We start from the raw sequence: 26,158 nt of genomic DNA, 5'->3' as shown, positions 1-26,158 counted from the left end.
AAAGTGTCCACTTGTACATATTTTTTGGCACCCCAGGTGTATATATACATACATATATATATATATATATATATATATATATATATATATATATATGAGGCCGGACAATTAAGTTCATGAACTCATCCTAGAAAAAGTGCTGCGTACCTCAGTGCTGAATATCACTACGGTCACCTTCAGAGTACTCCCCTTGGGAAGCTCCGCACCACCCTTCAAAGCTAGTGCCTAGTCCACCCTTCAAAGCAGTTTTGGAACTCTTTTTCTGGAATGCACATCAGAGCTGTTGTCGTATTACTCTTGATGTTCTGAATGTCATCAAAATATCTTCCTTTCAGTATTTCCTTTATCTTTGGGTAAAGAGAGAAGTCATTGGGGGCCAGATCAGGTGTGTAGGGAGGGTGTTCCAATACAGTTATTTGTTTACTGGCTAAAAACTCCCTCACAGACAGTGCTTTATGAGCTGGTGCACTATTGTGATGCAAGAGCCATGAATTGTTGGTGAAAAGTTCAGGTCATTTAACTTTCTCATGCAGCCTTTGCAGCACTTCCAAGTAGTAAACTTAGTTAACTGTTTGTCCAGTTGACACAAATACATAATGAATAAGCCCTCTCATATCAAAAAAGGTTAGCAAGATCGTTGAAACAAGTTTGTGAACTTAATTGTCAGACCTTGTGTGTTTGTATGTGTGTGTGTGTGTGTGTGTGTGTGTGTGTGTATACACACATATATATACAGAAGGTGCCAAAAAATGTATACACATTTTAAGGAAGAAAAAAACCGTAGTAAGTTTATGCTGATGGTAATCACTTTGAACACCTCTGTAATTACAGAAGTTAAATATGACTTGTATTCATCTTTTGTTATCGGTATATATTATTACAATTTTAATAAAGTTTTTTCTTTATACATATACCGTGTTTCCCCCAAAATGAGACCTAACTGGAAAATAAGCCCTACCATGATTTTTCAGGATGAAATATATATATAAAAGCTCTAATCTGCAATTTGATGGTGTTTGAGATGGGGCCTTTGTGAGGTAATTAGTACTCTTATGAGACACCAAAGAGCGCTCTCTCTCTCTTTCCCTCCCTTCCTCTCCCTCTCCCTCTCCTTCTGCCTTCTTCCCTCTCACCCTCTCTCATTCCCTCCCTCTCTCCCTTCCCCTCACCCCCACCATGTGTGAGTTCAGCACAGAGGCAGTTGGGTGCAAACCAGGAAGGGTAACTCGCATTGTGGAGATGAATTAGTTGGCATCTTAAGCTTCCTACCCTCCAGAACTGTGAGATATAAATTCCTGTTGTTTGAGCTTCCCAGTCTAGAGTATTTTGTTATGGTAGACCAAGCTGACTAATACAAACATAAACTTATTAGCAATAGGAGAAGACTGGGAAGAGGCAGAACAATATTGTACCCTGAAGAAGACATTCTTTTTTTTTCTTTCTCCGTTTAGTCAGGTGAAAAGCATGTGAACTCTGTTTGAGGGTAGCACAACTTTTGGATTTGTTGGAGGCTTTTGGACCTGGGCTGTATTTCTTGCTTTGTTATTTGATGGGACTGGGTAGTGGGAATGGAACAGGAAGCACCAGAATGGAATCCAGAGGACAGAAAGTAAGAGGTAACTCATTTGAAAATTAGGGAAATTAAAGAAAAAGGTAAAGAGACATGTTCTTCAATATAGGTCATTTAGCTTAGCTTACCAGGGAAGGAAAGGAGGCAGGGATTCAGGATAGACACTGTCCAGGAATAAAGACTGTTTATTTGTCTGGTGTTTCCCTCAATGTGATATATTAAAAGCAAAGTAAGTATAAAGCAGGGTACAAATACCTAACATTGGTGTTTTGTGATATATTTGTGAAGCACCAGTTTGTGGCAGTTCTGATTTCTCACTTCTACAACCAACATCTAATCAAGTCCTATTAAATCTACCTTCTTAATGTCACAGACCATGTAGCTTTCTATGGTCAGGTTGTATCATAGCTTCTCTTAAGATTATCTTAATAGTTCTCAGATCTTTCCCATCTTCTCTATCCCCATGTCCTTTGTCCTAGGTCAGCCTGCCTTTTTTTTTTCTTTTTAATTCCTGAGATATTGTGTCTTTCTAACTGACATTTCTGCCCCTGGCCTTATTCCTTCTAATCCACACTCTACGTTGCCCACCAGATTGATCTTTCTGAAATGGAGACAGTAAAACTATTAAAATGGTTAAAATCAGGGGCTCTGGGATCAGACTGCCAGCGTTTGTATACTAGCTAAACCATTTACCTTGAATAAGTTACCTGATCTACCTCTGTCCTTCAGCCACTACATCTGTACAATGAGAGTAGCAGTAGTGTCTCCCTCACAGGGTTAAGTGAAAATTAAAAAGTAATTAATTTCAAGTACTTAAAATAATGTCTTATACATTGTAAGTGTTCACTATATAAAAGCTGTTATTTTTTAATCTGACTTTGTCACTTTCCTTATTCCCTATCAGGGGTCACAAATTCCAATGCTCACTTATATTCATTTATATGACGAAAATGAGTAAAGTAGGCAAGCAAATACATTAATCTAAAAGGGACAACTTATTCTTGTCACATAGGGATGAAGTTGCCAGATGTTATTTTTCAAGTTAATCTGGAATTCTATATTGTTGTGTATAAATAACTCCAAATATGGATACTCATTATTATTTTTTTAATCTATCAGCAAAAAAGAAAAAAACAACCTAAAATTACAAAACTACTTTCTGGCTAAAGGGCCTGCAGCTTGCAACCTCTGACTAAATGAAATCTAAATTTCTTAAAGTTGAATTCATACCTTATTTTTCTTAATTTATTGGGGTGACAATTGTTAGTAAAATTACATAGATTTCAGGTGTACAATTCTGTATTACATCATCTATATATCACGTTGTGTGTTCATCACCCAGAGTCAGTTCTCCTTCCATCACCATATATTTGATTCCCCTTACCCTCATCTCCCACCCTCCACCCCCCTTACCCTCTGAGATACCTTATTTTTTTAGAAAACATTGTTTCCTTCTCTCATATTGGTATTCATCAGTCTTCTTGGTTGCAGGCCATTGAAACCAGCTCTGTCGGACTTTAGCAGGTGAAGAATTTCTAGAAGGGCTATTGAGTATCTGGTATAATTACCAGGAAGCCTGGGGAATCAGATTCAGAAAACAGGCTAAAACCAAGCATCAGGGAGATAATTGCACTGTAGGAGCTATCTGACATGGACGCTGCTGTTGCCACCACTGATACTGGAATGTCTCAGCTGGCACTGATGCTGTCTCTGTCAATGGCCCTTGCTGTTGGGATCATCACAACTGCTACCCCTAGAAACCATATGTTGTTGCTGCTGTTGCTTGTAAAATGTACACTTTTCTCTTTTTGTTTCTTTGTATCATTTACTCCAGAATCAAATACATGGACAGGAGAAAACATGTGATAAGCTGGGGTCAGGTTATGTGCCCACCCACCATGGTTCAGCAGCCTGAGGTTGGGTAAAAGTGAATATCTGCATCCGTATCCATCCTTTCTTCATTCCCTCTTGTTATGATGGAGGAAGAGGTTCTCCTTTATATGACCAATCATCTATTTGTCAATTAGATCCCACTTACTCCTGCCTTCTTGGAAACCTTACTATTTCTCTCTTTTATATCTTCCACCTTTCTGTCTCTATAGAAGCTTCTCTATCAAAAAATAAATAGGTCTGTTTCATCTTAACAAATAAATTAAAATTACCTCACTTTCCCACTAACAAGCAAGTAAATCCATACATTGTCCTCAGCCAGATTTCCTAAAAGAATTGTATACATTCATGGGGTATTGCCTCAGCTCTCATTCACTTAACCTACCAGTCTTGCTTCAGCTTCCAACACCAACAAGATTGTCATCAGTGACTTCTTTTTCACCCAGTGGACATGTTTGTGCTTACTGTCTATTTCTAGATGGAATTTGATGGGGTTCATCATTGCTTCCTTCTCAAAACATTAACTGGTGTCCTTACTATCTTCCTCAATTGCATTCTTGCAACCTATTCTCCTCACAGTACTCAATGTGATATTTTCAAATTAGATATCAGATCATCTCAACCCTGCACCAGAATCCTTCTTCAAGGGGGAGAGATGTGGTAGATGAGGGTAAACGGTATCAAATATATGGTGATGGAAGAACTGACTGGATGGTGAACACTCAATGTAGTATACAGATGGTTTATTACAGAATTGTACACCTGAAATCTATGTAACTTTACTAATAATTGCCACTCCAGTAAACTTTAATTAAAAAAAAAAATCCTTCTTCAAAAGCTTCCCATTACTCTTGGAATGAAATTCAGAATTCTTACGAAGACCTGTCTGAAAAAGCCGTGCCTGGGCTGGCCCGGTGGCTCCCGTGGTTAGAGCTCCATGCTCCTAACTCCGAAGGCTGCCGGTTCGATTCCCACATGGGCCAGTGGGCTCACAACCACAAGGTTGCTGGTTCGACTCCCACAAGGGATGGTGGGCTGCGCCCCCTGCAACTAACAACGGCAACTGGACCTGGAGCTGAGCTGCGCCCGCCACAACTAAGACTGAAAGAACAACTTGAAGCTGAATGGCACCCTCCACAACTAAGACTGAAAGGACAACTTGACTTGGGGGAAAAAAAAAGTCCTGGAAGTACACACTGTTCCCCAAAAAAGTCCTGTTCCCCTTCCCCAATTAAAAAAAAAAAATGTTTAAAAAGGCCGTGCCTGATCAGGGACATGAAGGAAGGAAGGAGAGAGGAAGTGATTTTGGAAACCTATAAACAAATAATGGTTTCTCTTTTAATTTTCCCTACCCCTCCAACATCATCTTGTATCACTCTTTCCTTTATTCACAGTATTTCAGCCACAATGCTCCTCTCATAATAGCTTGGAGTTCTATGTTCCTTTTCACGTCAAAGCCTTTGTACTTACTGTTCTCTTTGCCTGGTATGCTCTCTATCTACTTCTCTACTCCATTCTTTTTCTCAATTCCTACTCTTTTTTTTTTAAATTTATTGGGGTGACAATTGTTAGTAAAATTACATAGATTTCAGGTGTACAATTCTGTATTGCATTATCTATACATCCCATTGTGTGTTCACCACCCAGAGTCAGTTCTCCTTCCGTCACCATATATTTGATCCCCCATATCCTCATCTCCCACCCCCCACACCCCTTACCCCATAGTAACCACTAAACTACTGTCTGTGTCTATGAGTTTTTGTTTCTCATTTGTTTGTCTTGTTCTTTTGTTGTTTTTGGTTTATATATCACATATCAGTGGAATCATATGCTTCTCTGCTTTCTCTGTCTGACTTATTTCGCTTAGCATTATACACTCAAGATCCATCCATGTTGTCACAAATGGTCCTATTTCATCTTTTCTTACTGCCGAATAGTATTCCATTGTGTATATATACCACAACTTTATCCATTCATCTATCGAAGGACATTTTGGTTGTTTCCATGTCTTGGCCACCAGAAACAAAGCTGCAATGAACATTGGAGCACACGTGTCTTTATGTATAAATGTTTTCAGATTTTTTGGGTAGATACCCAGGAGAGGGATTGCTGGGTCATACGGTAATTGTATTCGTAATTTTTTGAGGAACCTCCACACTGCCTTCCATAAGGGCTGCACCAAGTCTTCATTCTCACCAACAGTGTATGAGGGTTCCTTTTTCTCCACAGCCTCTCCAACACTTGTTACTATTTGTCTTGTTGATGATAGCCATTCTGACTGGGGTGAGGTGATATCTCATTGTGGTTTTTATTTGCATTTCTCTGATGATTAGTGATGTTGAGCATTTTTTCATATGTCTGTTTGCCATGTGTATGTCCTCTTTGGAGAAATGTCTCTACAGGTCGTCTGCCCATATTTCACTTGGATTCTTTGTTTTTCTGTTGTTGGGTTTCATGAGTTCCTTGTATATTTTGGATATTAGCCCCTCATCGGAGGCACTGTTGGCAAAAATCTTCTCCCATTCAGTTGGTTGCCTCTTTATTTTGTCGATGGTTTCCTTTGCTGTGCAGAAGCTTTTAAGTTTCATATAGTGTCATTCGTTTATTTTAGCTTTTACTTCCCTTGCCTTTGGAGTCAAATTCATAAAATGCTCTTTGAACCCAAGGTCCATAAGTTTAGTACCTATGTTTTCTTCTATGCAGTTTATTGCGTCAGGTCTTATGCCTAAGTCTTTGATCCATTTTGAATTAATTTTGGTACATGGTGACAGATAGCAGTCCAGTTTCATTCTTTTCCACGTGGCTAACCAATTCTGCCAATACCATTTATTGAAGAGGCTTTCTTTTATCCATTGTATGTTTTTTGCTTCTTTGTCAAAAATTATCTGTCCATATTTATGTGGTTTTATTTCTGGGTTCTCAATTCTATTCCATTGGTCTATGTGTCTGTTTTTCTGCCAATACCATGCTGTTTTGATTATTGTAGCCCTGTAGTACAAGCTAAAGTCAGGGAGTGTGATACCTCCAGTATTGTTCTTTTTTCTTAAGATTGTTTTGGCTATTCGGGGTCTTTTGTGGTTCCAAACAAATCTGATGATTTTTTATTCTATTTCTTTTAAAAATGCCATTGGGATTTTGATGGGGATTGCATTAAATCTGTATACTGCTTTGGGTAATATGGCCATTTTAACCATGTTGATTCTTCCAATCCATGAGCACAGAATGCCTTTCTATTTCTTTGTGTCTTCTTCAGTTTCTTTTAAAAATGTCTTATAGGTTACAGCATATAGGTCTTTCACATCCTTGGTTAAGTTTATTCCTAAGTATTTTGTTCTTTTTGCTGCAATTGAAAAAGGAATTGTTTTTTTCTATTTCTTTTTCTGAGATTTCATTGTTAGTATATAGGAATGCAATGAAGTTTTGTACCTTGATTTTGTAGTGGGCAACTTTGCTGTATTCGTTGATTGTTTCTAATAGCTTTTTGGTGGAGTCTTTAGGGTTTTCTATAGATAGCATCATGTCATCTGCAAAGAGTGACAGTTTACCTTCTTCATCCCCAATTTGGATGCCTCTTATTTTTTCTCTTGCCTGATTCCTCTAGCAAGAACTTCCAACACTATGTTGAAAAGCAGAGGTGATAAGGGATAGCTTTGCTGTGTTCCTGAACGTAGAGCAAAGGGCTTCAGTTTTTCACCATTAATTGTGAGATTAGCTGAGGGTTTGTCATATATGGCCTTTATTATGTTAAGGTATTTTCCTTCTACACCTATTTTATTAAGTGTTTTAATGATAAATGGATGTTGTATCTGGTCAGATGCTTTTTCTGCATCAATTGATATAATCACATGATTTTTGTCCTTTATTTTGTTTATATGATGTATCACATTGATGGATTTGCAGATGTTGAACCATCCTTGTGCCTTGGGGATGAACCCCACTTGGTCGTGATGAATAATCTTTTTAATACATTGTTGTATTCGATTTGCTAGAATTTTTAAAGGATTTTTGCATGTGTGTGCATCAGAGATATTGGTCTGTAGTTTTCCTTTTTTGTGTTGTCCTTACTAAGTTTTGGTATCAGGGTAATGTTGGCCTCATAAAATGAATTAGGGAATACTGTCTCTTCTTTAATTTTTTTTGGGAGAGTTTGAGGGGGATTGGTATTAGATCCTCTCTGAAGGTTTGGTACAATTCGCTAGTGAAGCCATCTGGTCCCGGACTTTTGCTTTTGGGAAGGATTTGCATGACTGATTCAATTTCCTTACTGGTGATCAATCTGTTTAGATTTTCCAGTTCTTCGTCGTTCAGCCTAAGAAGGCTATATGTTTCTACGAACTTGTACATTTCTACTAGGTTATTGAATTTGGTGAAATATAGTCCTTAGTAGTATTCTTGGATGATCCTTTGTATTTCTGTGGTGTCCGTGATAACGTTCCCATTTTTGTTTCTGATTTTGTTAGTGTGTTCTCTCTTTTTAGCATAGTGAGTCTAGCCAAGGGTTTGTCAATTTTGTTAATCTTTTCAGAGACCCAGCTGTTTGTCAATTAATTTTTTCTATTGTCTTTTTGTTCTCTATTTCATTTAGTTCTGCTCTGATATTTGTTATTTCCTTTCTTCTGCTGACCTTGGGTTTCATTTGTTCTTCTTTTTCTAGTTCTTTTCGGTGTAACATGAGGTTATTTATTTGGGATTTTTCTTGTTTCTTGAGATACGCCTATAATGATATAGATTTCCCTCTTAAAACTGCTTTCGCGGCTTTTCCTGTCCTGGATGCAACGGCACCTCGCCCTGGCGGCGGCAGCTGATTATATCCTACGCCTGCTTCGGCACTTCCAGAAGCGGCCTCCTGGGACGCGCCCCCTTCCTCAAAAGCCAGAGCCTTAGCTCCGAAGGCCCCTTCTCTAAAGCCCTGGGCCAAGCAGCAGCGCTCCGTCCTCCACAGAGAGTGACGTCATAGGAATGGCGGCAGCAGGGCACACTTTCTGAGTTCTACTCCGGATCTTGTTGTAAACGGGTCCTATAACCCATCAAAGAACTTTTCGCTCATCAAACAGAATAGCGGGGAGATTCGTGGATTACTTGAAGCTAAGAAGTACTTGAAGGTGCGCTAATTGGGCGAGCAGGGGAAGGAAAAAGAGGAGCGGAGTGAAAACGCCCGGCCGGCAGCGGTGGGAGATCCCAGCCCACAACGGAGCCTCAGCTGGCGGGGGCGAAAACCGAAAACCGCTGTGCCGGGCACGCACGGGATCCCAGGGCGGAGCGGAGAGCGCGGGGACCAGGAGGTGGGCACTTTCCCTGCGTCCCACTGCTGATTTCTCACGCCGGGAGGGAGGCCAGAAGGCCCTAGTGCAAAGAACATAGCCTCCATACCTGGGTCCCTCCCCCGCCCCGCTCTTCCAATCCTACTCTGCCGGTCCAGAGACTTAAACCGGCCCCTGAACTAAGGAGTGTTGTCAGATTCCAGAGGAGCCGTAATGCTCAGGCTCTGGGAATCCTGACGGGCAGCCCTGACCCAGGGAGACTGGGAAGTGTGTGTGATTTTGGCTGCGCTAGGAGAGAAGAGACTCCTCCACCCCCAGCCACCACCTTTTCTGGCCTGCGGGAAGAGGGCGACGCGCGGCTGGGCTGGAAGATTGAAGACCCCTCCATCCCCAGCCCCCACCCTTCCTGGCTTGCCTAGGGCGGGGTGGGTGCAGCTGCAGAGACACACCCGGAGATCAGCAGTGAGGCAGGCGCAGCTCTGGGCTTTCAGCAGATCAGAAATCTCCCACTCGCACTCACACACACACACTGAAGAAGTGCCTTAAGTCTCAAGAGTACTGGACACGGATCTGGTGGTGCCACTCTCAGTGTGCATATGTGCAGGCAAGGGCAGAAACTGCTCTGACATTGTAAAAACTATCATCCAGACCCCTCAGGCCCACGCATTTAAGTCTGCAGTCCCAAAGTCTCTCTGGGCACCAGGTGACCGGCTCTGCCTGCGCAATAAGCAGGGTGCTCTTTGGTACAGCAGAGAACAACCTGGACATTGCTTGGTGGGCTTAGGCCGAGACTGTCGCTGCTTTTTGTATTGCTTTGTTTTGTTTTGTTTTGCTTTGTCTTTATATGTTTGATATATTTGCCTCTGTCGAGTGGGGGTTATCAGGTGGTTTTGCATGTGAACGTATTTGATATTTTTCTTTGTTGTTGTTGTTGCTGTTGTGCTTGGTGATTTGCTTTGTTCTGAAACTGCTCTGCCGGGGCCCAGCTTGTGAGGCACGGTCAGCAGATCAGAAATCTCCCACCCACACCCATACACACACACTGAAGAAGTGCCCTAGGACTCTGGAATTCTGGACAAGGGGCTGGTGGTGCTACTCTCAGTGTGCATACGTGCAGACAAGGGCAGAAACTGCACTGACTTTGTAAAAACTATCATCCAGACCCCTCAGGCCCACGAATTTAAGTCTGCAGTCCCAAAGTCTCTCTGGGCGCCAGGTGACCGGCTCTGCCTGCGCAATAAGCAGGGGGCTCTTTGGTACAGCAGAGGACAACCTGGTCATTGCTTGGTGGGCTCAGGCCGAGACGTTCGCTGCTTTTTGTTTTGCTTTGATTTGCTTTGCTTTGCTTTGTTTTGCTTTGTCTTTATATCTTTGATATCTTTGCCTGTGTCGAGCGGGGGTTATCGGCTGTTTTTTTTTTTTTTGCATGTGAATGTACTTGATTTTTTTCTTTGCTGTTGTCGTTGCTGTTGTGCTTGGTGATTTGCTTTGTTCTGAAACTGCCCTGCCGGGGCCCAGCTTGAGAGGCACGGGACTTAGCATATCCAGGGGCCAACTCCAGACCAAATCGGAGTGCAGCCGGTTTTGACCTGCAGGTCACACACCTAGAGGGGGTTCTCTGCAGGCACTGGAGCCCATAGAGGCCAAATCACATTAGGGTGGTCAACCCTCACGCAGCAGAGGGCCCTGTGGGGGGCGGAGCCAAGTCTCACAACGGGTCAGCCCAGGAGTTAACCCCACCTACTCACTAGCAAAAAGCAATTAAAGATCTTCTTAAACGGGACAGTGTACACAACACAAGACTAACCTTTGGAGCACACGCAGAGGAGGACGACGTCGTGCGAGTCAAATATAAACGACACATACTACATAAGATAACCTAGCAAGTACTAAGAATTCTAGGGGTTCTACCTAATAAATCAAAATAAACACAGTCAGCCAGAATGGGGAAACAAAGATACACGTCCCAAATAAAAGAACAGAAGAAGCCTCCACAACCGGAACCAAATGAAGCAGACGTAACCAACCTCTCAGAGACAGAGTTCAGAACACTGGTGATAAGAATGTTTAAGGAGCTTAGAGAAGACATAAAGAAGGATGTAGAAATCATAACGAATGAGCTTAGAGAAAACATAAAGAAGGATGTAGAAATCATAACGAAAAACCAGTTAGAACTAAAGAACACAATTACCGAAATTAAGAACTCACTTGAAGGAATTACCAGCAGGCTAGATGAAGCAGAGGATCGAATCAGCGACTTAGAAGACAAGGTAGCAGAGATCACCCAAACGGAACAACAAAAAGAAAAAAGAATAAAAAACAATGAAGATGGCCTAAGAGACCTCTGGGATAACATCAAGCGCAACAACATGCGCATCATAGGAATACCAGAAGGTGAAGAGAGCAAGCAAGGGATTGAGAACATATTTGAAGTAATAATGTCTGAAAACTTCCCCAACCTGATGAAGGAAACCAACATACAAGTCCAGGAAGTGCAGAGAGTTCCAACCAGGATTAACCCAAACAGGTCCACACCAAGACACATTATAGTTAAAATGGCAAAGCTTAAAGACAAAGAGAGAATCCTAAAAGCAGCAAGAGAAAGACGGAGGGTTACATACAAGGGAACTCCCATAAGACTATCAAATGATTTTTCTACAGAAACATTGAAGGCCAGGAGGGAGTGGCAGGAGATACTCAAAGTGATGGAAAACAAAGGCCTACAACCTAGATTGCTTTATCCAGCAAGGCTATCATTTAAAGTTGATGGAGAGATAAAGAGCTTTCCAGAAAACAATAAGCTAAAGGAATTTATTACCACCAAGCCAGCATTGCAAGAAATACTAAAAGGACTTCTGTAAATAGAAGAAAGATCAAAACAACCTAACTACAAATTTAAAAATGGCAATAACTATGTATCTATCAATAATCACTTTAAATGTAAATGGATTAAATGCTCCAATCAAGAGACATAGGGTGGCTGACTGGATAAGAAAGCAAGACCCTTGTATATGCTGTATACAAGAGACTCACCTCAGAACAAAAGACACACACAGGCTGAAAGTGAAGGGTTGGAGTAAGATATTTCATGCAAATGGAAACGAGATAAAAGCTGGAGTTGCAATACTTATATCTGACAAAATAGACTTTAAAATGAAGAACATACTAAAAGATAAAGATGGGCACTATATAATAATAAAGGGATCGATCCGACAAGAGGACATAAACCTAGTAAACATCTATGCACCCAACATAGGAGCACGTAAATATATAAAACAGGTACTGACTGACATAAAGGCAGAGATCAACAGTAACACTATTATAGTAGGGGACTTCAACACACCTCTGACAACAAGGGACAGGTCTTCCAGACAGAAAATCAATATGGAAACAACAGCCTTAAATGATACATTGGACCACTTGGATTTAATCGATATTTTCAGAACATTTCACCCCAATGCTGCAAAATACACCTTTTTCTCAAGCGCACATGGAACATTTTCCAAGATAGATCATATGTTAGGCCACAAAACAAGTCTTGATAAATTTAAGAAAATTGAAATCATACCAATTGTCTTCTCTGATCACAATGCTATGAAATTAGAAATGAACTACAGGAAAAAAACTGGAAGAAACACCAATTCATGGAGGCTGAATAACTTATTACTAAATAATGAATGGGTCAAGCAGGAGATCAAGGAAGAAATCAAAAGATATCTCGAGATCAACGAAAATGAAAACATGACCACCCAAAATCTATGGGATGCCGCGAAAGCAGTCCTAAGAGGGAAATTCATAGCTTTGCAGGCCTACCTAAAGAAACAAGAAACATCACTAATCAACAGTTTATCTTCACATTTAAGGGATTTGGAAAAAGAACAGCAAAATAAGCCCAAAGGGAACACAAGGAAGGAGATAATAAAGATCAGAGCAGAAATAAATGAAATAGAAACCAGAAAAACAATACAAAAGATCAATGAATCCAAGAGTTGGTTCTTAGAGAAGAGAAACAAAATCGACAAACCTTTAGCCAGACTCATTAAAAAAAAAAGAGAGAGAGGACCCAAATTAATAAAATCAGAAATGAAAGAGGAGAAGTGACAACGGACACTGCAGAAATACAAAGAGTTTTAAGAAGTTACTATGAGCAACTATATGCCAACAAATTTGACAATTTGGAAGAAATGGACAATTCTCTAGAGGCGTACAACCTTCCAAGGCTAACTCAAGAAGAAACAGAAAACCTGAATAGACTGATTACCACCACGGAAATTGAATCAGTAATCAAAAGTCTCCCAACAAACAAAAGCCCTGGACCAGATGGCTTTACAGGTGAATTTTACAAAGCGTTCAAAAAAGAATTATCACCTATTCTCCTCAAGCTCTTCCAAAAAATCGAGAAGGAGGGAAGACTCCCAAACACTTTTTACGAAGCCACTATCACCCTGATCCCAAAATCAGACAAAAACACCACAAAAAAAGAAAACTACAGGCCGATATCTCTAATGAACATAGATGCAAAAATCCTCAACAAAATATTAGCGAACAGAATTCAGCAATACATTAAAAAGATCATTCACCATGATCAAGTGGGATTCATCCCTGGTATGCAAGGGTGGTTCAACATCCGCAAATCTATTAATGTGATACACCACATTAACAAAATGAAAAATAAAAATCACATGATCATATCAATAGATGCAGAAAAAGCATTTGATAAAATCCAACAGCCATTTATGATAAAAACCCTTAAGAAAGTGGGAATAGAGGGATCTTATCTCAACATAATAAAGGCCATATATGACAAACACACAGCTAACATCATACTCAATGGGGAAAAGCTAAAACCATTCCCCCGAAGATCAGGAACTAGGCAAGGTTGCCCACTATCTCCGCTTCTATTCAACATAGTGCTGGAAGTTCTTGCCACAGCAATCAGACAAGAAAAAGAAATAAAAGGCATCCATATTGGTAAGGAGGAAGTAAAGTTATCATTGTATGCAGATGATATGATACTATATATAGAGAACCCTAAAGACTCCACCAAGAAGCTATTAGAGCTGATAGATGAATTTAGTAAAGTAGCAGGATACAAAATTAATATTCAGAAATCAGTTGCATTTGTATATACCAATAATAAAACATCAGAAGGAGAAATTAAAAAAACAATCCTATTTACAATCGCTCCAAAGACTATAAAATACCTGGGAATAAATTTAACCAAAGAAGTAAAAGATCTGTACTCAGAAAAGTTTAAGACACTGAAGAAAGGAATGAAGGAAGATATAAATAGATGGAAACACATATCATGTTCATGGATAGGAAGAATTAATATAGTTAAAATGTCCATACTGCATAAGGCAATATACATATTCAATGCAATTCCTATCAAACTGCCAACGTCGTTTTTCACAGAAATAGAACATATAATCCTAAAATTTATATGGGACCATAAAAGACCCTGAATAGCAAAGGCAATCTTGAGAAATAAGAACAAAGTGGGAGGTATAACAATACCTGACTTCAAATTATACTACAAGGCTACAGTAATCAAAACAGCATGGTACTGGCATAAAAAGAGACTCATAGATCAATGGAACAGAATAGAGAGTCCAGAAATAAATCCACGCCTATATGGCCATTTAATCTACGACAATGGAAGCAAGAATGTACGATGGAGTAATGACAGTCTATTCAATAAATAGTGCTGGGAAACCTGGACAGACACATGCAAAAAAATGAAGTTGGACCACCTCCTTACACCATATACAAAAATAAATTCAAAATGGCTTAAAGACTTAAATGTAAGATCTGAAAGCATAAAATACCTAGAAGAAAATATAGGAAGAAACTTCTCAGACATTACCCGGAGTAAGATTTTTACTGATATATACCCTCGCTCGAGGGAACTAAGAGAAAAAGTAAACATGTGGGATTATATCAAACTAAAAAGTTTTTTCACAGCAAAGGAAACCATCAATAAACCAAGAAGGGATCCTACTGAATGGGAAAAGATATTTGCCAATGATATATCTGATAAGGGATTAATATCACAAATCTATGAAAAACTCACTCAACTCAACTCCAAAAAAACAAACGATCCAATTAAAAAATGGGCAGAGGACTTGAAGAGACATTTTTCTAAAAAGGACATACAGATGGCAAACAGACATATGAAGAAATGCTCAACCTCACTAACCATCAGAGAAATGCAAATAAAAACCACAATGAGATACCACCTCACCCCAGTCAAAATGGCTATCATCAATAAATCAACAAACAACAAGTGCTGGTCCGGATGTGGAGAAAAGGGAACGCTTGTGCACTGTTGGTGGGATTGCAGATTGGTGCAGGCACTATGGAAAACAGTATGGAGGTATCTCAAAAATCTGAAAATGGAACTATCCTATGATACAGTAATTCCACCCCTAGGTATCTATCCGGAGAAATCCAAAACTTCAATTCAAAAATCTTTATGCACCCCTATGTTTATTGCAGCACTATACACAATAGCTAAGACATGGAAACAACCAAAATGCCCATCGGTAGATGACTGGATTAAGAAACTGTGGTACATTTATACAATGGAGTATTATACAGCCATAAAGAAGAAAGAAATCTTACCATTTGCAACAACATGGATGAATCTAGAGAACATTATGTTAAGTGAAATAAGTCAGACAGAGAAAGATAAGTACCATATGATCTCACTTATTTGCGGATTCTAAAGAAAAGAATAAGTGAATGAACTAATCAGAAACAGGTTTGGAGACAATGAGGAAAAACTGAGGGTTGCTAGATGGGCGGGAGGGGTGGGGGGTGGGGGGAGGGTGAGGGGATTGGAGGGCAGTCGGTGACCACAGGATGGCCACGGGTTTGAAAATTAATCTGGGGAACGTAGTTTGGTGGTTACCAGAAGGTAAAGGGGTTGGGGGGTGGGGGATGAGGGTGAGGGGGATCAAATGTATGGTGATGGAAGGGGAGCTGACTCTGGGTGGTGAACACACAGTGTGATTTATGGATGATGTGATACAGAATTGCACACCTGAAATCTATGTAATTTTACTAACAATTGTCACCCCAATAAATAAAAAAATAAAAAAAGAAATAAATAAAAAAAAACTGCTTTCGCTGCATCCCAAAAATTTTGGTAGGATGTATTTTCATTATTATTTGTTTCTATGTATCTTTTGATCTCTCCTCTAATTTCTTCTTTGACCTGGTCGTTCTTTAAAATATCTTGTTTAATCTCCATGTATTTGTGTTTTTTCCTGCTTTCTTTTTGCAGTATTATCCAATTTCAAAGCCTTGTGATCGGAGAATATGCTTCATAGGATTTCAATCTTCTTAAATTTGCTGAGGCTGATTTTATGTCCCAGTATATGGTCTATCCTTGAGAATGTTCCAGGTACACTAGAAAAAAATGTGTAGTCTGATGTTTTAGGACGAAGTGCTCAATATATTTCAATTAATGTCCATTTCATCTAATGTGTCATTTAGGGCTGCCATTTCGTTATTCATTTTATGTTTGGATGATCTATCTATAGCTGTCAATGATGTATTTCAGTCCCCTAGTATAATTGTGTTTTTGTCAATTTCTCCCTTTAGTTCTGTTAGTAGTTGCTAGGTATATTTCGGTGCTCCCTGGTTGGGGCATAAATATTGATGCCTGTTATGTTGTCTTGTTGTATATTCCCCTGTACCGTTATGAAATGTTCATCTTTGTCTCTTGTTAACTTTTTCACTCTGAAGTCTCTTTCATCTGATATCAGTATGGATACACCTCATTTTCTCTGGATACCTTTGCTTGGAGTGTCAATTTCCACCCTTTCACTTTGAGTCTATGCTTGTCCTTGTAGCTGAGATGTGTCTCTTGGAGATAGCATATGGTTGGGTTTTGTTTTTTGATCCGATCTGCTACTCTGTGCCTTTTTATTGGTGAGTTCAGTCCATTTACATTTAGGGTGATTATTGATCTGTGAGTATTTCCTGTCATTCTATCTTTCATTTTCTGGTAAGGCTGTGTCTCCATTATTTCTTTGCCTTTTTGTTGTTGTCTATTATTTCTGTGTGGTGGTATTTTATGATGTTTCTCTCTGTTCTTTTATTACAGTACATGTTTGGGGTCTGGATTTTTTTTGAGTGGTTACCCTTAAGTTTATGTAAAAGAAAGTCTAATATTTAGAGTATTCCATTTTCTTCAGCATGCTTACTCTCTCTCTTCCCATATTCCGTTTCAGGCCTTTACTCTCCCCCTTTTTATGTATTGGTTGCCACAAATTGTCCCTGTTGATGGTGGTCGAATAGCCTCCTTTAGTATTTCTTGTAGTGCAGGTCGTGTATTAGAAAATTCCCTTAGCTTCCGTATGTCTGCAAAGGTCTTTATTCCTCCTTCATATGTAAAGGATATCTTTGCTGGATATGTTATTCTTGGCTCATAGTTTCTCTCTTTCAGTAATTTGAATATTTGGTTCCACTCCTTCCTGGCTTGGAGAGTTTCTGCTGAAAAATCTGATGATAATCTAATGGGCTTTCCTTTGTAGGTTACCGTCGTCTTTTCCCTGGCTGCTTTGAGGATTCTTTCTTTGTCATTGATTTTATTTTATTTTATTTTATTTTTTTGTTTAATCAGATTTATTTTTATTGTGATTTTTTTGTAACAACAATACAAAATATGGTTTACTCTCTCTAGCTTGGTTTTAGAACATTTATTTTAAAGAAAATGGAACTACAAAACTTAGATGAAAATAAGACTCGAATAAGAAGAAAAGGTCTATGCCTACTTTCCTCAATGATATATTGGGAAATGATGATTCAAAACTGATAATAAAATAAATAAAATTAATTCAAAATCACAACTCAAATTCACCATTTAAAATAGAAAATGGTACTTATTTTTTAATTTTTATTTTTAAAAGCTCATTATTTTTACATTTTTTTTATTTTTTAAATTTATTGGGGTGACAATTGTGAGTAAAATTACATAGATTTCAGGTGTGCAATTCTGTATCACATCATCTATAAATTACATTGTGTGTTCACCACCCAGAGTCAGTTCTCCTTCCATCACCATATATTTGATCCCCCTTATCCTCATCTCCCACCCCCCAACCCCCTTACCCTCTGGTAACCACTAAATTACGTTCCCCAGATTAATTTTCAAACCCCGTGGCCATCCTGTGGTCACCGACTGCCCTCTAATCCCCTCACCCTCCCCCCCCACCCCCTCCGCCCATCTAGCAGCCCTCAGTTTTTCCTCTTTGTCTCCAAAACTGTTTCTGATTAGTTCATTCACTTATTCTTTTCTTTAGATTCCGCATATAAGTGAGATCATATGGTACTTATCTTTCTCTGTCTGTCTTTGTCATTGATTTTAGACAGCTTCAATACAATGTGCCTTGGAGAAGGCTTGTTGGGATTGAGGTAATTAGGTGTTCTATTTGCTTCTTGGATTCGAGGATCCAGTTCTCTTCACAAGTTTGGGAAGTTCTCATCGACAATTTGTTTGAATATGTTCTTGGTTCCCTTCTCTCTTTCTTCTCCTTTTGGTATGCCCATTATTCTTATGTTGCTCTTTCTGATGGAGTCAGAAAGTTCTTGTAGAGTTCTTTCATTTCTTTCAAGTCTCAAGTCTCTTTTTTCTTCCGTCCGTGTCATTTCCAGATTTCTATCTTCGATGTCACTGATTCTTTCCTCCATCTGGTCAACTCTACTACCCAAGTTGTCTATTTCATTCTTAATTTCTTCTATTGAGTTCTTAATCTCCAGAAAGTCCATTTGGTTCTTTTTCTAAATTTCAGTCTCTTTTGTGAAATGCTCATGTTGTTCTTTGATTGTGTTTCTGAGTTCATTAAATTGCCTTTCTGTGTTTTCTTGCATCTCGTTGAGTTTTTTCAGAACTGCAATCTTGAATTCTCTGTCATTTAAGTCACATATTTATATATCTTTAAGTTCCTTTTCTGGAGACTTTTCACTTTCTTTCTGAGCTGTCTTGTTGCCTTGGTTATTCATGGCAATTACTGATGTATTATTTCTCTTCCTAGACATCTACATGAGTGGCCACTGCAACAGGTTGATAGGAAGAGGTCTTTCTTTTGTTTTCCAGTACTTGTTGGTAGAATGTTTTATTTTCTCTTAGACTGCAGTCTTTTTTTCTCTCTCACACGGTAGTGTTATGTTTTCTCTGCCCTATTCCTGCTTCTCATACAATGGGGGGATTCCCTGGAAGGTAGGCTTCTCCTCTGTTAATAGTTCGCCTGGGTCACAGGGCGCAGTGTACGTGTGGATATCCGGAGTGCTTTTGAAGTTCAAAGCTCTTCCTGCACCAGAGTCAGAGCCCATATGTTTCAGCAGTTCTGTTTACTCCTGCAGGCATCCGCCCAAATCGGTGGGGCCAGTAGCGCTGTGAGTTGTGAGAGGCGTCCCAGAGCAATGGCGGCGACCACCACCACAGCCGGTCCTGTTTCCACAGCTCCCTCCCCCTTGCTGGAACTAGTTGGGCTGGGAATCTGTGTCTGCGATCCACAGTTCTCATAATACCAAACATTCTGTTCTTTTGATCTGACACTGCTACTGTTTGGCTTCTAGCACTGGGCAGGTGGGGGCGGGGCGAGCCTGGGAGGGTAGAAAGGGGGCGGCTAGTCTAAGTGCCTAAGGCTTCCATTGTCTGCTCTACAGTGAGGGCTTAAACCACCGTTTTCAGCCTTGTTCCCTCAGTCTTTGCTCCGAGGTCTCTTCCGTGAGCGTTGGGTTCAGACGTGTCATATGCTGTCCCCTCAGCCCTGTGGGCCATAAATGGAGCCCTAGCAGTCTGAGTTCTTCTCTCTCCCGCAGCTGCGGTAGTTCCAGGATGCAGCGAGCTCAGAGCACTGAGCTAGGTCTGTGTCCTGTGCCCGCCCGCGCGGCTCTGTCTCCACACTTCTACCATCCCTCCTTCCCCGCTCACGCGATTCAACCACCTTTCGGTGAATTCAGTAGTGGGCCACTTCGTCTTGCCTGTCTGCTGTGCAGGGAGTCCTTTGTGGAGTTATTGTTGTTCGATTATTTGTAAATTGAATGCGAGATTTAATGAGGCTCACCTCATGCCGCCATTTTGATGACATCTCCCCAATTCCTACTCTTTTTTATTAAACCCAAAGGTCATGTTTACAGTGAAACTGTCTCTAACCCCTGGGCTTGGTCAGATCGCCCTACGGTTCACTCTCATTGCACTTTGTACTTCTCATTTTTAGCACATATAGAGTTTTAGTTATATCTTTACAGAAAAATGTTTTCAAAATTTTGGATCAATACCCAGGAGTGGGATTATTGTGTCATATGTTAATTCTATCCTTAATTTTTTTGAGGAACCTCCATATTGCCTTCCATTGAGCTTTATTTATAGTGGCCAAGACATGGAAACAACCAAAGTGTACTTTGATAGATGATTGGATAAAGAAGATGTGGTGTATATACACAAGTGAATATTATTCTGCAATAAGAAAAGATGAAATACTGCCATTTGTGACAACATGGATGGATCTTGAGATTATTATGCTAAGAGAAATAAATCACACAGAAGAAGTCAAGAACCATATGATTTCACTGATATGTGGGATATAAAACTGAAAGCAACAAAGGAACAAGATAAACAAAGAAACGAAAACTCATGGACACAGACAATACTTTAGTAGTTACCAGAGTGTAAAGGGAGAGGGAGGTGGTAGATGAGGGTAAATGGGGACAAATGTGTGGTGATGGAAGGAGAAGTGTCTCTGGGTAGTAAACACACAAAGTGATATATAGATGATGTATTACAGAATTGTACACTTGAAACCTATGTAACTTTGCTAACCATTGTCACCATAATAAACTAATTAAAAATTTTAAATTAATTAGTGTTCATTTTTAGTGTGTACCATCCCCACTGAACTTGTCCTCCCTGAGAGCAAAGACCATTTTTGTTTTATTCATCAAAGTACTTAAAATGGTTTTCCACATGGTTGACACAATATTGGTTGAATCAATTAATAGGTATCCTAAAGCATTTGAGTTTTTGGTGCAGGATAGGTACTCAATAAATATCTCAAGAAAAGACGAAATAGTAGCATTTGTGACAACATGGATGGATCTTGAGATTATTATGCTACGCGAAATAAGTCAGATAGAAAAAATAGAGAACCATATGATTTAATTGATATGTGGTATACAAATCTGAAAACAGCAGAAGAACAAGATAAACAAATGAAGGAACAAAAACTCATAGACATAGACAATAGTTTAGTGGTTACCAGAAGGTAAAGGGGGAGGTGGGCTTTAGAAGAGAGTAAACGGGGTCTAATATATGGTGATGGAAATAGAACTGCCTCTGGGTGGTGAACACACAATGTGAGATATAGATAATGTATTACAGGATAGTACACCTGAAATACATGTAACTTTACTAACAGTTGTCACCCCAATAAACTTTAATTTAAAATAAATAAATAAATGTCTGTTGAATGAATGAATGAGTGAATGCATAAATGAAGGCTACAGGTATGTTGTTCTAAGTTGTCATGCTATTCCTATAAACTACGCCTTAGCCCAATAACTAACCTCAATCCAATTTACTCCCATGACTTTGAAGGATCCATTAAGGCTATCAGTCTAATTCAGAATGGCTTTCTTTTCAGATATCTAATTTGTGCTTAGACCAATATGATTCAAGAGAAAGAGAATGGTCTTCTCTGTTCATTGGGAGAATATGAACACATACGAAACAAAAAGAACAATCCAAAACTGTATATGGTAAACAATATAATTGCATGGCAGTGTGGAATCATTGAAAAAGTACTGGACAAGATGATCAAAGACCTCATATCTAATTAGACATTGTTGATTTACATCTCTGACCTATCTTCTCATACTTGATTTATTCATTCCTCTTTCTGGTGGCTGATTTTTAACAACCTTATAAAACAGATTTATGTTTTGCTTATTGTGGGCTGTTGCTGCCTCTCCTTTGAACAATCTGTGTTTTAACCTTTTTTCTCATTACTTTGTAGCCTGAAAATTATTCTTCATGACAGAAGGACAACAACAACAAAAAAGAAGAAAATGGAAGGTGAGGAACAACTTCCATATGATATTTATCAAATTTATACTACTGACCTTGTGCAAGTTTCTACCTATTCCTTACTCATTTCGCTCTGAACATAACCAAAGGATGGCCTTTCTGTTACTCTTACTATTATTTTTGCAACTATGGAGGGAAATCAGTTCCAATTTCTTTTCAGAGTAAATGGGAGAGGAAGCTATCTGGAACAGAGATTAAGAAACCAGAGATAAAATGATTTGTAGAAAAGAAAATAATACTTATAGAGTAGTTGTAAAGGTTTGAATGCACCAGTAAATGTTAGGTGTTTGGAATAAAGCCTAGCACACAATAAATACTTAATAATGTTGGCTATTACTATTTGGATGGTGACTATGATGGTAGTTGGATCAGTAAGGGTTCCAGCAGAAAAATAGATGCCACACTCATATCGAGTAATTTGAGGATAGTTTAATACTAGAACTATTTACAAAGGTGTGAGCAAGGGATAAGGAAACCAAAAGAGTAATGTAATACCCTGGGAGTAATAACAGTAGGTGCTATTAGTACTCTTATGCCTGAAGGGGTGCAAGTAGGGAGTGATTCCTGTAACTCTGAATGAGTAGCTACAGCTATTCTCCTAGAAGCTGGGAGAATAAATGCCTCAACCACACTCTCTTCTCTCCTTCCAAATCCTGCTGGTATCTCTAATTGGCCAAACCTCAACCAAAAACAAGAGAAGAGTGGAGCCTGTGGATGGAGTACTTATAAGCTAGCCTCCAGAGACACAAAGCAGGGTGGACAAGGTCGAGGTGTGGATCTGGAGAACAAAACAGGAACTATCACCACAGTCATGATATAGGTATAGAAGGTATGGTCTTCTAGCTGTAGAAGATAAGTTGTAAGGAATTTATGGTATGACCAACAACTCACCTATGGAAACATCTGGAGATTTCTGTGAGAAGATATGTATGTTAGTATACAAATAAAAGTCACCCACTTTGTCCCAAGGTTTAATTAATGACTAACCCAGAATGCTGCTGCCCTGACGGAAGCTTGTCTATACTCTATAAAGGTTAAACTTATATTTCTTTAGACTTTTCTTAGTCAAATTACCTTAGACCACTCTTGAAATCCTTTGTACCATTTTAAAGGAGTAGCTGTGTTGCTGGTGTTTAAGCAATGACTGAGGAAAGAGGTATGTAAAAGCGAGAAGAAGGTTGTTTCACCAGCTGGTACTAAAAAACGACTGCAGGCTTAAATAGTCAACATTGTACACTTGTCTTCCTCCACCACTACCTTTCCTGATACTCCATTCTTTTATTATCAAGGAATGATATGGCTACATACAATTAAGAGGTAAATTATGCCTGAAGACTTCAGAGAACGCTTGAGTTGTTAGAAATCAGGGACAGTTTTATGAGAAGTATGACTTTGAGCTAGGCTTTGGGTAATAGATAAAGGCTTTTAAAAAATATAAAGCCAGTACTTTTGTTTTATCCTCTTATTTCCTATATGATTTAAAAGATAAATTCATAAATAATAATTATATATCTATGTTAATGGGAGCACAAAGGGTAAAAATGTGTTTTTCTACATATATAAAGATATCCTTTGTTGCTGTTGTTTTTTTTAATAGTACAACGTATGTATTTCAAGAGGACACAAAGTTGGTAGTATTTACAGTCTTTTAAGATAAACTGCTTTTGAATGAGAGCTTGGTTTCTGGTACTTTGAGGTTCAGAAGACATAGCTAGAAAATTTACTACTGTGAAAAATGAAGACTGCTAAAGTCAAATGGGAGGGGGGACTCTGTGTGTGTGTGTGTGTGTGTGTGTGTGTGTGTGTGTGTGTGGTGTTTGTGTGCATATGTTTTGATTGCCATTTGTCCTTCAGGCATCAGAAGGAATTTCATATTTTGTTTAGATATCATTAGGCACAAAAGATATTGCAGTACAACTTTGATGCTATATGCATTCTGTCATTTTGCAAGCACTGATATGGTTCTCAGGTCGACTATTCTATTAGCTCTATTAATCTATTTATGTTATTTTTTGTTGTAACTTTCACAAAGTGAAGTGCTTCTTATCATGAATGTGCTTCAGGTCTACTTTCTATTTTTAAGACTTTGTGTTTAGTTTTCATAAATTTTCCAAGATTGTGGTGGCTACAATCTTGTATTGGTCATAGCTCCTTTTTTTTTTTTTTTTGAGGTAAGAACACAACATGAGATCTACCCTCATGTTAATTATGACATTATAATGTCCTCAGTGTTCACCCACGTTGTCATATATGGCTGGATTTCCTTATATTTTAAGGCTGAATAATATTCCATGGTGTATGTATGTATGTGTGTGCGTGTATACATATATATGTATATGTGTGTGTGTGTGTATATATACACACACACACACATGTGGTGCCAAAAATGTATACACATCTTAAGAAAGGAAAAAAAACTATTAAAATTGTAATACTCAATATATACTAATAACAATGGATGAATACACGTCACATTTGACTTTTGCAATTACAAGAGGTGCTCAAAGTGGTTACTATCAGCATAATTTTAATACAGTTTTTTCCTGTCTTAAAATGCATATACGCTTTTTGGCTTCCTCTGTGTGTGTGTGTGTGTGTGTGTGTGTGTGTGTGTGTATAAATATATATTGTAGAAACTTCTTTATCCATTCACGCACATGGACATTTTGGAGGAACATTTAGGTTGTTTCCACATCTTGGCTATTGTGACTATTACTGCAGTGAACATGGGAGCACACATATCTGTCATCCTAATTTTGATTCTTTTGGATAAATAACTGTAGATGCCATTGCTGTATCATATAGTAGTTCTATATTTAATTTTTTGAGGAACCTTCATACTGTTTTCTATAGTGGCTACACATATTACATTCCCACCTTAGGTAATGAGGGTTCCAGTTTCTCCATATCTTCACCAAAAGTTGTCTCTCCTTTTTTAAATTTTTATTGAGGAATATTGGAGAACAGTGTATTTTTCCAGGACCCATCAGCTCTAAGTCAGGTCGTTGTCCTTCAATCTAGTTGTAGAGGCCACAGCTCAGCTCCAAGTCCAGTCACCGTTTTCAATCTAGTTGCAGGGGGCACAGCCCAGCATCCCACGTGGGAATTGAACCAGCACCCTTGTTGTTAAGAGCTTGTGCTCTAACCAACTGAGCCATCTGGCCACCCCAAGTTGTCTCTTTTTAAAAAATAATAGCCATTCTAACAGGTGTGAGGTGATATCTCATTGTGGTTTTAATTTACATTTCCCTGATGATTAGTTATGTTGAACATTGAGCACATTTTCATATACCTGTTTGCCATTTGTATGCCTTCTTTGAAGAAGTGTCCATTCAAGTACTTTGCCCATTTTTAAAATTCTTTTCTTTTTGCCAATGAATGGAAACAATTTCTTAAATATTTTGTATATTAACCCCTTATCAGATAATATGGTTTACACATATCTATCCCATTCTGTAGATTGCCTCTTCACTCTGTTGTTTTCCTTGCTGAACAGAAGCTTTTTTCAGTTTGATGTAGTCCCACTTGTCTAAATTTGCTTTCGTTTCCTTTGCTCTTGGTATCACATCCAAGAAATTATTGCCAAGATCGGTGTCATAAAGTTTTTCCCCTAAGTTTTCTTCTAGGCATATTACAGTTTCAAATCTTACATGTAAGTCTTTAATTAATTTTGAGTTGATTTTTGTTTATGGTGTAAGATAAGGATTCAATTTCATTATTTTGTGTGTGGATATCCAGTTTTCCCAATATCATATGTTGAAGAGACTATCTTTTACTCATGGTGAATTTTGGGAGTCCTTGCTGAAGATTAGTTGATTGTGTATGTGTGGATTTATTTCTGTGCTCTCTATTCTGTTCCATTGTTATATATGACTGTTGTTATCTCAGTACAATACTGTTTTAATTATTGTAGATTTGTAATATATTTTGTAATCAGAAAGTGTGTTGTCTCCAGGTTTGTTTTTCTTACTCAAAATTACTTTAGCTATTCAGGTCTTTTCTTATTCCATGTGAATTTTTAGAATTGTTTTTTCTACTTATGTAAAAAATGTAATTGGGATTTTTGATAGGGATTGCATTGAATCTATAAATTAGTTTGTGTACTATGGACATTTTAACAATGTTAACTCTTCCAATTCATGAACATTGGATAGTTTCCATTTATGCTATTTATTTATTTATTTTTTAAACATTAATTTTTTTAAAAAAATTTTATTGGAGAATATTGGGGAACAGTGTGTTTCCCCAGGGCCCATCAGCTCCAAGTCCTTGTCCTTCAATCTAGTTATGGAGGGCACAGCTCACTGGCCCATGTGGGAATTGAACCAGTAACCCTGTGTC

The 26,158-nt window shown here is 38.7% G+C and overlaps 1 protein-coding gene across 5 annotated transcripts in view; it reads left to right on the top strand.

Moving 5' to 3' along the window:
- KLF8 (KLF transcription factor 8) overlaps positions 1–26,158 on the top strand; it is a 227,674-nt gene that overhangs the window by 27,554 nt on the left and 173,962 nt on the right. For all 5 annotated transcript variants that reach the window (XM_033119554.1, XM_033119571.1, XM_033119535.1 and 2 more), the window contains one exon: positions 21,747–21,805. In XM_033119554.1, the coding sequence (XP_032975445.1) occupies positions 21,799–21,805 (7 nt within the window). In that variant the 5' untranslated portion in view covers positions 21,747–21,798. The remainder of the gene's footprint in view (positions 1–21,746; positions 21,806–26,158) is intronic.

Source organism: Rhinolophus ferrumequinum, chromosome X (genome assembly GCF_004115265.2).
Source record: "Rhinolophus ferrumequinum isolate MPI-CBG mRhiFer1 chromosome X, mRhiFer1_v1.p, whole genome shotgun sequence".
In the NCBI taxonomy this organism is placed as follows: Eukaryota; Metazoa; Chordata; class Mammalia; order Chiroptera; family Rhinolophidae; genus Rhinolophus; species Rhinolophus ferrumequinum.
This window is presented reverse-complemented; position numbering and strand designations above follow the sequence as displayed.